Raw genomic sequence first — 14,509 nt, forward strand, 5'->3', positions numbered from 1 at the left:
ATCTGATAATTCTTTTCACATGACACGCCAGCTTTCTTCATTTGCACAGTTTCAATCCTTTTCAATGCCTGATGTGTATCCAGACATCAGGACGGTTTAGTACATTTTTATTGAGCACCTTATTTGTTTGAAGTACTGATGAGATACCAGTCTACATTCTCAGTTAGGTTATAACCCAGGAGAAAAACTCTGCCAATGACAGAGCCAGCATTCAGGCCTGGAAATGCTGACTTCAAGTCCATTGTACTGACTCACGGGTTTTGCGTACTGAATAAGATTCATTTGAAAAGTAGAAAAAGGTAGAAAAGTGAGGGTAAGGGAGAGCCGTGGATACAAGATTTAAGGTGATCAAGGCAGACTTAGCACCCCCCATGAGATGCAGACAAAATGGCTTTGCAGAAGACATTGTTCTCTTGAAACTCTTTGTTCTCAGAGGCTGGAAGATGGCAAAGGAATAAGAAACAGTGTAGCCGTCCCAGTTCAGTCAGAAAGCTTGGCTTATGGCTGGCAAAATAGTCTATTCAAAATGGAATTATTTTGTAATGTTGCTATTAAGGTAATTGGACCATACTCCGGGACATACCTGGAGGAAAGAGCTATGCACAGATGGACTTCATTTAATTGCTTTGTACAAGGGGCCAAGTCTTAGCTTACCTTTAAATGAGAGCTAAGGAAATGAGCATACACAGCTACTCAGTGCTCTGAATTCAATATAATGGAAACTTATAACCCATCGTGGCAGATGCTGTCAGGCTGCCCAGCTGCCATTCTTTCACCCAGTCTTCTTTGCGAAAAGGACCTCAGTGTGTTTGGGATGGTGGCGTGCCCACCTCTGGGGATGGATGGTAGATGGTCTCACCCGGTGCTTCCAAACATTTTTTCATGACTCGACACATAGAAAATGATTAAATCTTCACAATAGGCTGCGCGAACCTGGAGGGAATCTGTAGGCATCAGTATGGGGCTTGGAGAAAAACAAATCTATTATATTCTTTCCATATTATATAATTATGGTAAGAAAAAGGAAATACAAATATTTAGAGAGACAAATTGTTAAATTTGGATGATATTTCCAAATAAGATATTTCCTAATATTTTAAAATAAGAAACTCAATCGTGTTTCCACAAACCTAACATTTAAAAATCAGATTTTAGGCTTGAAATGGTTAATTAAACATTCTGTCATTTCTCTTCCAAATTTTTCTTTTCAAGTTCTTGATCGCCATCACAATTTTTGCTCACACAAAATTGGTGACTAAAAAAAATAATCAGAAACATGTTTACAACCATTCAAAATTATAATAGTTGAAAAGGTTTTTTTTTCAAGTCTAATGTTTCTTTGACGAGTATTAAAATTTTATGTGATGATGTGAATGTATTTCAAATTCAGTAAAACTTTTCATATCAAGTATCTAAAGATCATGATGAAGTTCTAATCTTCAGAATGTGTAGTCGGCCCTGCTGGTAGGTTGGATGTTACTAAAATGGTACATCAATTGCCCAGGGACAGAAGTTCCTGATAGAGGTAAAGGCTGAGATTGGGGGTAGCCAACCAGAGTGGGGCCCACCAGAAGCCCCTATTTGACCTCCCTGATCGATCCCCAACCCCTAATGACCACACCTTGGGCTATGCAAACTCCTCCTTAGATGCCTGCTATAGGTGTCTCTTAGAAACCGCTTGTCCCTTAGAAACTCCTCCAGCAGCCCACAGGCCTCTTGTCCCTGTGCACCATTGCGGACTCTGCAGCTGGCTCCTCCAGCACACGCCCGGGGGCAGCACCTTCGCAGTCATGCTCACCTGGTCCCTGTGCTCACCGCCTGCAGGTACAACAGAGCGTGTCGTTGGACACCACCCTGCAAGGAGTTCTGGAAGACCATGCTAATAGCCAAAGACAACCAGCCAGAAGGCTTCTGCTATACCAGGAAATGAGGGGAACAGCTTTATGTGGCTTAACTGCAACCCGCAGGCCTTATTCGACACAGTGCACTAGTTGGGAAGCTTGGGTCCAAGCAAGCATGACGATCTGGCTCCCCACTGTTGCAGCCTCTTTGAAAGCTAAGAGAGGCTAAATGACCTAGTTCTGGTCCATGATACACAACTGGGTTGACCAGGGATGGGAGTAGTTCAGGGACAGGTTTTGTTTTCCAAGTAAAAGAGAAGAAAAACGAATGGGTCTGGTACTGATCCTCCCCCAATCCTTTCTCCCTGGACTGGGGATGTGCTCTAGAGCTTCAGCAGCCATCTTGTGACTAAGAAGTGAGAGAGGTATCAGAGAGAGGTCAGGAGTACTGCAGAGCTACTGGTGCTGACTTCATTCAGTTTCTAGATTAATGCCAAGAGCTCAATCTTCAGATTTCCTATTATGTCAGAAAAAGAAATCCCTATTTGTTTAAGCCACTGGAAGTTGAGCTGTCTGTTACTTGTAGTGAAAAATATGACTTACCTGTTTATTTTACTGTGCATATAAGGACCCATAGAGAATGAAGGACATTAGCGGTTTTTATCCATTCAACAAAATATTGAAAACAATTCCATTCTCGGCAAGTGTAATGCTAGTTTTGCAAACATTCCTTAAGGAGAAGAACTTAAACTTGACATGTCATCTGTGAAATAGATGGTGTGGATATCCTTCAGTACCTGCGGCTTGTAGGCGTAGGGTGCCACTTCAAACACATGTTCAAGTGTGGCAATGCCCTGGTATGTGGAGTGAGACTAAGCTGTGTCTGCTTTGCAACGGCTGGGAACGTTGCATTTCCTTTCCTGTGTTGGTGCGGCAGTCTTAAAGGGCTGGAGGAGCCCTTCCAGTGGTTTCCCATGGCAGCGTTGGGGAGAGAGCATTTACTAGACCTCTCTTGCCTCCAAGAAACTCACCTAGTTTAAGTGAAAGGAGAGATTTATCCAAAGGATGTTGGGCTATTTTATGGTAAAACCATGCGATGGGGAGGGACACGGTTGGAGTGAGCCGTTAAGGGCTACGTCAACAGGAAATGACCATTACCAGAATTCTCTTTCTGCCTCTTGCTTCTGTTTCTGCTGTTTTGGCTTTATTTCTCTCTCTTGCTACAGACTAGTTCCCTCACTGGGTGGGAACTTAGCTCCTGGTAGCTCCCAAGTTTACATCTTTTAGATTCAGCTACCAGAGAGAGACAGGCTGACTCTCTAGGTCCCCTGCCCCTATATCCAGTTACTGGGGCTCATTGTTCATTGGGAGCCAGGGGCAGAGTATTAGACTGAGAAGCTATGGCCAGAGGGCTGGGCCATCAATCTCCTGCCAGAGCCGGGTGGATGGAGTGAGGGGAAGAGAAATTTCCAGAGAAGGGTATGGTGCAGTATTGGGCAGAGTTCCTTATGTAGCCACCACAGAAATAATTCCCACTTCACTCTGTGTATATTTATACTGACAAAGGATACAAGTAAGGAGAAGACAGCTGTGTTGGTTTAAGGTCATGTAGGAAATCAATAGACAATTTAGAATGAAAATGAAGAACTATTCATTCTTACTCTAGGCTGTTATGTTCACTTATTCTAGCCTTCTTGGTAGCAGTTCTCATTGCTTTCTTGGAGGCTTGTTGCTAAGAGCTGCCCTATTTCCTTGTCACAAAGCCTTCTTTAGAAAGTTACTATAGTACCTGGAGGGAGTCTGGGGACAAGAGTGTTTCCTAACCTCATCCCTGGAGACATTATGCCAACATACTTACAAACACAAACACACTGGAATCACTTATGGAGAATATGAGAAAAATATAGCAATGATCTTTCTTGGAAACTGTTAAGTGTAATCAGTCAGTTTAAAGCAAGAGAGTAGGAAGTTATAAAACATGACAAGCAAAATCTTTCTCACTCTTGTTGATGGTTAATTTTTATATTTTAGATATTATGGCCTTACAAGCTGAGCCGTAATATCCAGAAAATTTCTTTGCTTTGTAAAATTAGTTTTTAATGTTTAATGAATATTCAATTTGTTTCAGTTCCAAGCTTCCAGTAACATAAGAATTTATTAACCATTCATTCATTCAACAAACGTTTGTTAACATCTGCTCTATGCCCAGCTTTATGCTGTCTCCTCACTGCACTTTTTTCCCTTGGTATGTTTTAATTGTTTCTATGAAGTGGTTTTAGAAATAACAACTATTCCTCTTAGCAGTCATTTTCTCCTCACTCCCTTTTTGGAAATCCTGCTCTGCCCCCAGAAGTAGGAGCTATAATTCCATGTAACCCTGCTTCCCTAGACATAGTTGATTGTACCAGGGATAAAAACCTGACCCCATATGGTCAATCGGATTCTTTCTCCTGAGAAATTGGAACAGAAAGACAGAAACTGAGCTGGTGTTGGGTGTTAGAACTAAAAGACCATAGATATGCTGGAGGCTGAGGCTGTTACTTTGGAGCAGAAATGATGGGCCCACAGAGAAGCAATTAAGTGAGTTTGCAGAGAAAGAGAGAGAGAGAAAGAGAAGCAGACATGGAGCAGGATGAGAAAACATCTGGCATCAGAGGCCAAGACAAACCAGAGAGATAAGCTATTTAATGACTTTCCAGAGTCATTGTCATAGTTGCCACCATACCTAGTTGGGCTCCATGACCTACCTCATACATCCTAAGAAATTCACCTTCATTCAAGCATACTTGACAGGGTTTTTCTTTCTTTAAGCAAATCCCCTCTGACTAAGGGATGAGTTGATGAAGGTCAAAGTCAGTGAGCTCATTTAAATAGAGGGTGCTCCATTTAAGGTAACTCGAATATAATATTAGTAGATCAAGGACTCATCCTGTGTAAATGCAATACAAGCAATCATGTTTACTCAGAACAATTTTCTTGCTGTAAGAGTATTGAGGAATTAGAATGTATTGTGAATGTAGGATCTTCCTTTTTTTATTCATTTAAGGGAACATGTAGGCAGATCTCTTTCTGAGAAAGTGCAAGTGACTTATGGGAGAACTTTTTATAGCCCATTGCATCTATGTTGTAGTAATACTGGTCTCAAGAAATTTATGGAAGATTACTGACAATTGCTGCAGTTCAGCCTCCAGCTGATATAAGGAAATACGATGTGAGCAGAGACACAGTATCTGACAACATATAAGATGAAACTTAGTGGTTACTGAAAGTTTTATGACTTAATTTTCAGGTTTAAATATAACCATTTTCTTTTTTTTAAATTTTATTGGGGTATAGTTGACTTACAATATTGTGTTAGTCTCAGGTATAAATATAACCATTTTCAATAACAACAATAATAACAATAATAGTTTTGCTAGGTTTACCAGCTAAAAGACTATTTTTCAGATGTTATCATTTATCCATCCTTTCAGCCATTTTGAAAAATCATCTACAGTTGCTAAAAGGAAGTAGCTTCTGAAGTGGGCAAATCTAAACCCAGACTCTGTCTTTATATTTTTAAAATCAGTATTTTTTCTCTTTTGCAGCTGAAATTTTCATGCTTGTTCTGCTAAAGTTGATGTTACTGCCATGGGAACAGGTCTCACAAAACGTCTTGCTTTCAATTACTTTAAAAAGGGGGCCCATTGTGCTCCAGAATTTTATGATCTCATAATGAAGATACTTAGGTCCCAAACCACAAGGTTGTCTTGCTAAAAAACTATTTTTCTTGGATAAGAAAATATGGAATGCAAAATTAAAATGTGATCCAGTAACCAACGAATAATCAACCACAATAGCAAATGTGAGATAAAAGGACATTATGAAGCCCCAGGGACACACAGGGATGAAAGGAAGGGTAGAGATTAGAGTCGTCTATCCTCAAAGTATAAATGTGGGATCATAACAATTTTTTTAACCAATATTAATGGCTTTAAAATTGCAAATGAGTGTGGGATGGGTATTACGAAGCCTCTCTTGGGAACCATGTGTGTACTGAGTGGTCCTAATGCAAATGTAACAGATGGGATTGCCATTAGAACAGCAATCATCGCCCCATACCCCAAATTGTTGTTTCTGTCCCAATTTCAAATATCCTGTCCCAAGGTCAGGCGAGGTGTCAGATGACATGCCCTGGTACTTGGTTTTAAAATCGGACTGCTGTGGCCACAGAACCAGGTGGATGGGTTGGAGCATTCTGATAACAAAGGAGAAGGCAGAAAGGAAATAATAGACCCCCATCTTGCAGATGTTTACTGTGTGCCCATTGTGTATCCACTGTTCTAGATCTTGGGTTGCAAGGGTGAAGAAAGTTGAAAACGCCCTTTCTCTTGTGGAGCTTACATTCTACTTGGGGGAGACTGACAATAAAAAAAAAAAACTAAATTATGTTAGATGGAGGTAAATTCTATAGAAAGTATAGTCTGGGCAAGGCAGATGAGAAGGAAGAGTGAGAGTGATATAATTTTATGTAGGATAGAAAGGCTTTACTGAGAGGGAGACAGATGAGAAAGGGAGCTAGGCTGACACCTGGGGGAAGACTATCTTGGATAGAGGGAATGAACAGTGTGTGAAAAGGTTCTCCGGTGGATACTGAGAGGATGTTTGAGGAACCTCAAAGATACTAATGGAGCTGGAGAGGTGTGAGCGGGGAAGGAAAATGGTAAGAGATGAACTCAGAATGAACAGGGTGAGGGCAGGTGGGATCTTTATAGAACCTGATAGTAAGGTATTTGGCTTTTGCTCTGAATGAGTGGAGAAGTCCTTGCAGGGTTTTAAGTAGTAGAGGAATACAGTCTGACTTCCATTTTCAAACACTCCCTGTGGCTGCCAGTTAGAAGAGCACTGCACTAATCCAGATAAGAGATGCTGGTAGCTTGGACAGAACTGCACAGTAACATTGGTGATAAAGGATGGTTGGGTTCTGGCCATGCTGATGGATCAGATTGAGTGTAAGAAAAAGAGGAGCATGACTAGAAAAAATAATAAAAGAATAAGGAAGAGGAAGGAAGGCAGGAAGAAGAGGAAGGCGGGGGTTCATGTTTATAAGAGTGCATGCATACTGGGCTAATAAGCCTGTCCTTTGCACTTCTCTGGAGGTCAAACAAAGAACACCAGGATGTGACTGTCAGACTAGCCAGCAAGTGATTCTTGGTTCACAGACACAACTTAAACATGAATTTACACTGGCTGTATTTCTTGACTGTTAAAATCTGCTGATCCCAAAGTCATGTGGCCACCCCACTGTGAATGTGTTAGACTCGTGGCCTCAGTTGGGAAGTTGGATGGAAGAGGCAGTGGGAGAGTAGTGATGGTCTGGGAAGGAGAAAATCTCACCTGCTTTTGTCCCTAGATGATGGTGACCCTGAAAGCCTAAGCCTTGGTTTATGAGGCATGAATAAAACCTTGTGCAGAGTAGATGTCATTAAGCCCCAACCCAAATTTCATCATACAGAGGGTACATATATTATTTGCATTTGAGTGCTTTATTATATTGGAATTGCAGTGATATTATTAACATTTGTACAAATGCACAAAATCTTGTCTCTTCTTGCTAGAAAGAGATGTAAAAATCTGACCTAGTTGAACAGTCTTAATGAACTCATTGTCCGTTGGTAACAATAAATGTGTTCACGATGCAACAAAAAGCTTAACATAAAATGAAACATATTAAATGCTGCTGCAAGTATTTACATGTATGTACCCCCAGTTTTCTTCTCCTTCCAATAAGGAAGGTGGTTGCTTTACAAACAGACAAACAAACACAAATGCTTTGCTGTTTACAATTACAAATAACCCCCCCCCGCCCCCACCCCACGGAGTCCAGAACTTAAAGTGACAGCACCTTTTCCGAGGACTTCCTTAGTTAACACTTACTTTGCACAATGTTAACCTTTTTTCTCTTAGTTCTATCTTTTGGACAATATTTATATTCCAATTGTCCTAGAACACTGTGTTTGAACTGAGCCATTTTTTCTGGGCCTTTTCGGAAGATCCCAAATCCCATGTCCTCTCCAGGGAGGACATTTCAAGTTTATCTTTTCTCCAAGACAAACCTCAAAGGCAGAACTCCTCTCTCTATGAGGCAGGTGTGATTTAGCAGAACACAGAAGGAAAGAGGGCGAGCAGTTCTTCTGTTCTATTGGCTGGCTGGTGGGGAAGGGTCCTTTCTCTGAAACCCCCTCCACTTCAGCATGGCTGATACCTTTCATCACGTCCTGTAGCGTCTATAGCCTTGGTATTCTAAAGGAGCAAACTAGACTCTAATGAGCTTATTGTGCATAAGATTTTAATGATGTATTTAAAGCTAATGTATTCAGGTTCCACATTCTCAGTCCTGAGGCTAAAATGATTCTGTTAAAAAAAAAATCCTATAAAGTTCTATAAAATGAAACACAATGCAAGAAAATCTTCAATGGCTTAAGAAGAGCTTTCTAAATCCTGGCTTCTAATGAGCTAGATATTGTAAGTTGGTCTAAGTATAACAGCTGATCATTATTGAGCCCCCTCTGACGATAAGCTTGGAAAGGCATCAGAGCGCCACTTAAGAACATTAATCTTTTAAGAAATGCTGGCAGTTTGGCCTTACCCCCCCTCTTCAACTTGTGGTTAAATAGCTTTTTTAAAAAATAGACAATTTATAAGGAAAAAAATATATAAACACTCTTTAAGCAATTTGGCTATAAGCATTACATCACTGAAAAACTCCACAAGAAATAGTAAAATATTTTGAATGGACATACACTTTTTCATTTTCACAACATGACGAGCTGGGTTTTTTTTTTTTTTTCTTTGTTTTGGTATTGGATCTTACTTGTAAGTTTATTGCTTCAGCGTCTTCTTGTCCTTTCTTAGGTTATAATTGTAAAATAGAGGTGCTGTCCCTAATTGCGGTACAAGGCAACATTGTATTTTTGCGACCTAGGAGTGAAATAGTTAGGGTCACCGTTTTTTTTCAGCAGCCCAGAGAGACGATGGCGAGGACGACAGTCTGATGTGCATGGTGATGCACAAAAGAATGTCTCCTGGCTCGTTCAGCACACTTTGGTTGGAGGATAAGATAGAAAATTCTTAAGTGTAGCATAGCTGCTCCCTCACATCTGTTGCATAATATAACATTTTTAAAAAACATGCTGTGAATAAAGGGAGAAAGAGTATACTGGCTCTTCTCCTTGGCATTCTCGTAGCAGGCTTCATCTAGGTTGATGTGAGCAATGCGTCTTGGCTATGCTACTGGTGAACGCACGCAAATGTACCTGGTGCAAATATTCCGTAAAGTATTTTAAATGATGCAGCTCAGAGCCTTAGAGGAAGCGTGGGGTAGTTGGGAAGGGGAGGGTGAAGGCAAGTTTAAGGGCAGGGAGGAGGTCTGAAAGAGAACGAGAGAAACTGACGGGGATTACAAATGCTAAAGTGCAATTTTAAAATATAAATTATTTTAAAAGCAGAAGAGTGATTCTAAATTGCTACTGTTCGCATAGGCACGATTTTATTCCAATTTAAACGGGTTATTTCCTTTCCCTTCTCAGATATACTGCATAATGGAACTTGAATGGCTTAAAGCTACTGCACACGGTTTGGGAAGGGACGAGAAGAGCACTAAGGAAGCTGAATAGTGCAAGGCATTCTGGGAAGTTGGGGTGCGGTGGGGAGAAGCAGAGATGAAGCTGTTTTTACACTTTTACAAGAGAGCTGTTCCAGTTATAGTTACCAATTCCCTTTAGCTGAACTCTGCTTCCTAAAGGAAAGAGCTTACTTTAAAAATGAAAAAAGAAATAGATGATTTAAAACTGTTCCGAACATAGATTAAAAAATAACTCACAGAGCAATACAAATCCTTGAAATTTCTATGCACAGAGGTCTAAACAAACATTTCCACCAAATGATGGAGAATAGCCATTAGAAACCCTGTAAAATGAAGATACACACAACTAGAGTAGTTTATTATGAACTAATCCTTTAAAAACAAGTAGATCCTACAGAAGAATATTGTTCAAATGGAATGTTTAAAAATAACATTTATTAATAAATATCTTATAAATTCTAAATTAATAGATTCCTGTTCAAATTTTGCTTTGGTCCTTGAATTCCACTGTATACACACATACATACATATATATTTTCTTAGATGGTTTTTTATTAACCAGAAAGAAGCACATTCTATCCTAACTGGATGGCTAGGTTTATAGCAGTTACAGATGCTTAACCCCCCCCCCCCCCCAGCCAAAGGCTGGTCTTTTATGGCAGCTGGTTGACTTTTAATGACAAGCTCAACTAGCACACGACAATTTTCTGAACTAACAGACCACAGCCACCTGCACATTCACCACGGATGCCCCTCTATTCGGAACACGCACTGCATTTGATTTCTTGGACCTGACAGGCTCCAAAGAGCAACTGCTCCAAGTAAGTCACCCTAATGAAAAGAAGGCATGCAGTGACAGTACACAAATTGCTCGTCCCCGTGGGCCGTGTTAAGACTGTGACTGGCAAACACTGATGTGGAGATAGGAGAGGGCTGCGGGGAAGGGTAAAGGGAAAACATCCGACCTCACGCCAGGCGTTAAAACGAGTCCATTCATGCACAGGGAGGATTTTCACTCTACTTGTCCTGGCATATGTTCAGAAATGTCTTAAGGAGAAACAATTAAGATGGGAATGCCTCAGTGTAGGTAAGGACTGACCTGGTAGAAACGCTATCAGGTGTCCCTATCTTGGCTGCTAATTCCTGTCACAGGAGGCAGGGGAGGCGCTGTGGAAGTTTCCAGGCAGGTTGGCAGTGACTTCAGAAGCAGATCCTGCTGACAGAAACCCACCTGTGAACGAGGAGAGGCAGTGCTGCGCTGCGGGCCCTCCCTCCTCAGGATGGGTGCTCTGAAGGTCATTGCAACTGATCTGTGACCATATGGACGGATGACCCAGTAGCTGGGTGGGAGAGGAGAACGGGGCAGAATGTTTCCCCAGATTGGCAAAAAGTGTGGGACAAGAATGGAGAGATTTTCAGGCAGACATTATTCTACAGTCTGGTGAAAGCTAGGCCTTCAAGTGAAATATTTAATAATGATAAGTCGAGTGTTGGATTTGACCAATGAGCCTTTCTGTTCAGGATTTCAAGAAGCTCTGACAACTTGCTGGCATCCTCCATTCACTGTATTTCCACACTGCTAATGAACATACCTAAAGGCCCTAAGTATAAGAAGAAGTTTATTCTAATTATACGTGGAGGCCCGTTTGCTAACCTGTGTGTGGTGGTTTGCCTTCTTAGCATAAAAAACAGACATAATTGAGCTATCTATAATGCACGTCAGTCAAACCGTCAAGCTGCTGAATTAAAACTCAGGCAAGTTCTTAACTGCAGAGGCTTTTGGTTTAACAACTAAATATTTCAATTAAGAGGTGGAACAGAAGTAAAGTAAACCGTCATTTCAGTGACAGCCCGCTCCTTGGACATTCTGATATCACCAGTGGATTTTTTAAAAATCCATTTCATTAAGTGCTATGCATGCAGTAAAGAAAGAAAATATTTTTCACTTAAAGCAAAACAAAAATTTTTTAAAAATTAAAAAATTAAAATACCCAAATATTTCAATGAGCTCTTTCTCCTTTTTAGAGGGACACATAAATGGTCCTAGGAAGGAGTTTAGAAAAAATTATTTTTGATTTCAAAATAGAGACAAGAATGTTAACTGCTTTTTTAGCTAAATCTTAAACTTCTTAGGAAGCCAGTTAGGTTAAACCATTCAGCTATTACAGCTGGGATTCAAAACAAAACAAAATAACTGAATTCAGTATTTAAAATACTTCAAAATGATATGTTTGTCTAAAATATAATAGAAAATCCTTTTCTTGTTTGCATTTTTTTCTTTTTTCTCTTTTTTTTTTTTTGCTTTTGTTTTGATTTTTTAGATCATATATCCAAGTTATGCGTTTCCCTGGAAACTCAAAACTTTCTTTTTGAAAGCACTGCATACATGAAAAGATTGTTGATAAATATTGATTTAAAAAGTAAGTTATTAGATAAAACTGAAACTAGTTATAAAAACCATGCTTCATAACCCTTATATTTTCTTTTTTTCTCCAAAATAGATTCTTACACTATACTGAGAGAAAAAAAACCCACATCCTTCCCTTTTCCGAACTCTTATAAAAGCTACACCTTTTGTAAAATACTACTTTTTAAAATCCCATTATCTTGCGCGCTCGCTCGCGCGCTCTCTCTCTCTCTCTCTCTCTCTCTCTCTCTCTCTCTCACACACACACACACACACACACACACACACACACACACTCATGTTTGGAGGTCAAGCATTCAAATGGAGATGAAACACCAGCACCTGCCTAGACAACTAGAGAAGAACATTAGCCCCAGTTATTTGTGAGATGTGATGTTAAAACCTTAGCACAGTAGAATGGCTTGTTTCAAGGAGGCACAACTGTGGTTCAGACTATCTGCTTTTTATAATGGGCAAGTCCAGGAAAGTTGCTGAAAGTATAAATCAGAATTATTCAGAAGAGTGGAGTAGCCATATCCAGGGGATACTTTGAGCAGCCAGAGTGCTTTAACTGCTGTGGGAGGGCGGGAAGCACCTCCATGGAAACATTAGGTTTTCTCTCTCTCTCTGTTCCTCCAGTAGTTCATCTACTTTCACCCACCAGAACAGCAAAGACGGTTCCATAGGCTTAAGAAAAAAATAATAATATATCTTAGGCTATTAGCAGCTAATGATTGAACAACATAATCTGTGTAGTGAACAGAGCCCTTCTGAATTATTGTATAGTACATGGATTTTCAACATTACAGACAGGCCATATAAAACCAGCTGTAATTCGAGGGTATGATGTTCTAGCTCTGCATCATAATTTGGACTTCCACAATTCAGGCTTATAAAGCTCCCTTCCCTAGTGTCTCCACAGCTGGCATTCAACGGTGCTTCACCTACGGCTAAGCCACCTTTTATTTGCTCTGATTATTAAAAACATTAAACCAGGCACATTAAACATCTCCCGGTTACTCTTTTGTGAAAAGCAAGAGTTGAATGGGTCAGGGGCAAGGGAAGCCATGGCTAGGTCCACATTAGCGCTTTTTTTTTTTTCCTTTAAACATTATTTTCTTCTTTGCATGCAACGCTAAAGGGGAAAAAATAAAACAGCAAGTAAAAATAAAGAGTCAATAGGGAGCCCAGGTAAAAGTGGAAATGGAAAGGAAAATTGGGCATTAAAGGAAGTGGACCAAGAGTAGGAGGAGAGGTGGTGAGATGCTTGCTGATTTTATTTGGACATCAGTGGAGCTTATACTTTTTTTTATAGTAAGAGAAACAGGGTTGTGGAAAAGGCTCTCCATTTATCTGGGATTCTGGTGACATCATAGCACCAACTCAACATAAGCTATGACATCATCAGACTTCTCCCCCAGTTGCCTTGCAGTCTGTATACCGGACATCTAGGTACGCCTCATTTTGGCTAAAAGCTGTGGCTTAACAAGATTCAACGTTTCAGGCAAAGGGTTGGACTGATAAGAATGAAACCATGACTATATACAGAAAGAGTTCAGTTTATAAACAAGTAACTGGTACCAGAAAATTGGAGAAAAGCACCAAAGCATTTCCCAAGCTGATAGATTATTAATTGCATAACTCCCTTTTTTGCTTATATAACTGAGTATAAAAGACAACATTTCCATAATAACTATAAAAATGAAAGCCAGTCTTTGAAGGGCTGAGGAGTCTTCCAGGTCTGAGTTAATTCTAAAAATGCCCTTAAAAGAAAGGACGCAGGATATGCGACAGCTCTCCTTGGAGGCAAGGTCTGACCCTCGGATTTTAGAGAATCGGATTCAGGTCTGTTCTGTGAGTGGTGAGCTGACTGAGGGTGGAGCTTCCTACCACCTCGCTGACGGCCGAGGAAGTGGTGATGGTGTTATGCTGGATGACCTGCTGCTGAGAGCACGTGGGGACGGGGCTTGCAGGAGGGCTACTCTCTGGACCTAGGAAAAAGCACACATATACACACACACCAATATAGCTCTTTCCTGGGTGGACTTGGAGACTACTCAAAAAATATTGCTAGATGCTTGCTAGAAATAGGAGCGTTTCACACATTTTCTCCTGGAGGTTAATTCCAAAACTTTATTTTAAAGTCACAAAGCTATGCCTTCCCAGTTTATAGCTACAAGCAAAGCCATGCTTTCTAGATCAGCAACATGAGTTGATGTGTTTAAGTTGTGGCATGTGAAGTCCCCATCTTGTCTTTTCAAAGAGCCATCCATATATCAAATGTGGAAAAATACTCACATGTGGTGGGAGAATCTGTGTTGCTCAATCTAAAAAATTATTTGAAAAGAAGTTGACCTTCAGCCATGAATCCCCCCTTCTTCCACCATCCCCTACTCAATTAGCATTGAACCTATTGACATTCCAGGTGCAGATATTGGGATCTAGAAAAACAGATCCACTTTACGTACTGGTAAACTGAGACAAGCTCACTAGCTTTTCAGCCTGGTGAATAACATGTAGCATATCCTGAGGCACTGGATATAATTCACCCAAAGCCTGTTTCCCAGCCCATAAAAGACTGCTAGCCCACCAGTAACTGGGCTCCTACTGGCTGCAGGATTGGAATTTGGTGGGATT

The 14,509-nt window shown here is 40.5% G+C and overlaps 1 protein-coding gene across 4 annotated transcripts in view; it reads right to left on the bottom strand.

The window, feature by feature from the left end:
- Window positions 1-5,670: 5,670 nt before the first annotated feature.
- Window positions 5,671-14,509, bottom strand: part of CREB5 (cAMP responsive element binding protein 5) — a 416,133-nt gene continuing 407,294 nt past the window's right edge. Inside the window, exons 11-12 of one of the 4 annotated variants that reach the window (XM_027102313.1) lie at window positions 14,171-14,199; window positions 13,762-13,863 (exon numbers count right to left, since the gene is read on the bottom strand). In XM_027102313.1, the coding sequence (XP_026958114.1) occupies window positions 14,195-14,199 (5 nt within the window). In that variant the 3' untranslated portion in view covers window positions 13,762-13,863; window positions 14,171-14,194. Of the gene's footprint in view, window positions 13,864-14,170; window positions 14,200-14,509 lie in introns of all 4 variants that reach the window. The other 3 variants (XM_027102311.1, XM_027102312.1, XM_027102314.1) reach the window with 3 other exon arrangements.

This window comes from Aethalodelphis obliquidens, unplaced genomic scaffold, assembly GCF_003676395.1.
Source record: "Aethalodelphis obliquidens isolate GAN/ISIS:26980383/991018 unplaced genomic scaffold, ASM367639v1 scaffold5, whole genome shotgun sequence".
Taxonomy (NCBI): Eukaryota; Metazoa; Chordata; class Mammalia; order Artiodactyla; family Delphinidae; genus Aethalodelphis; species Aethalodelphis obliquidens.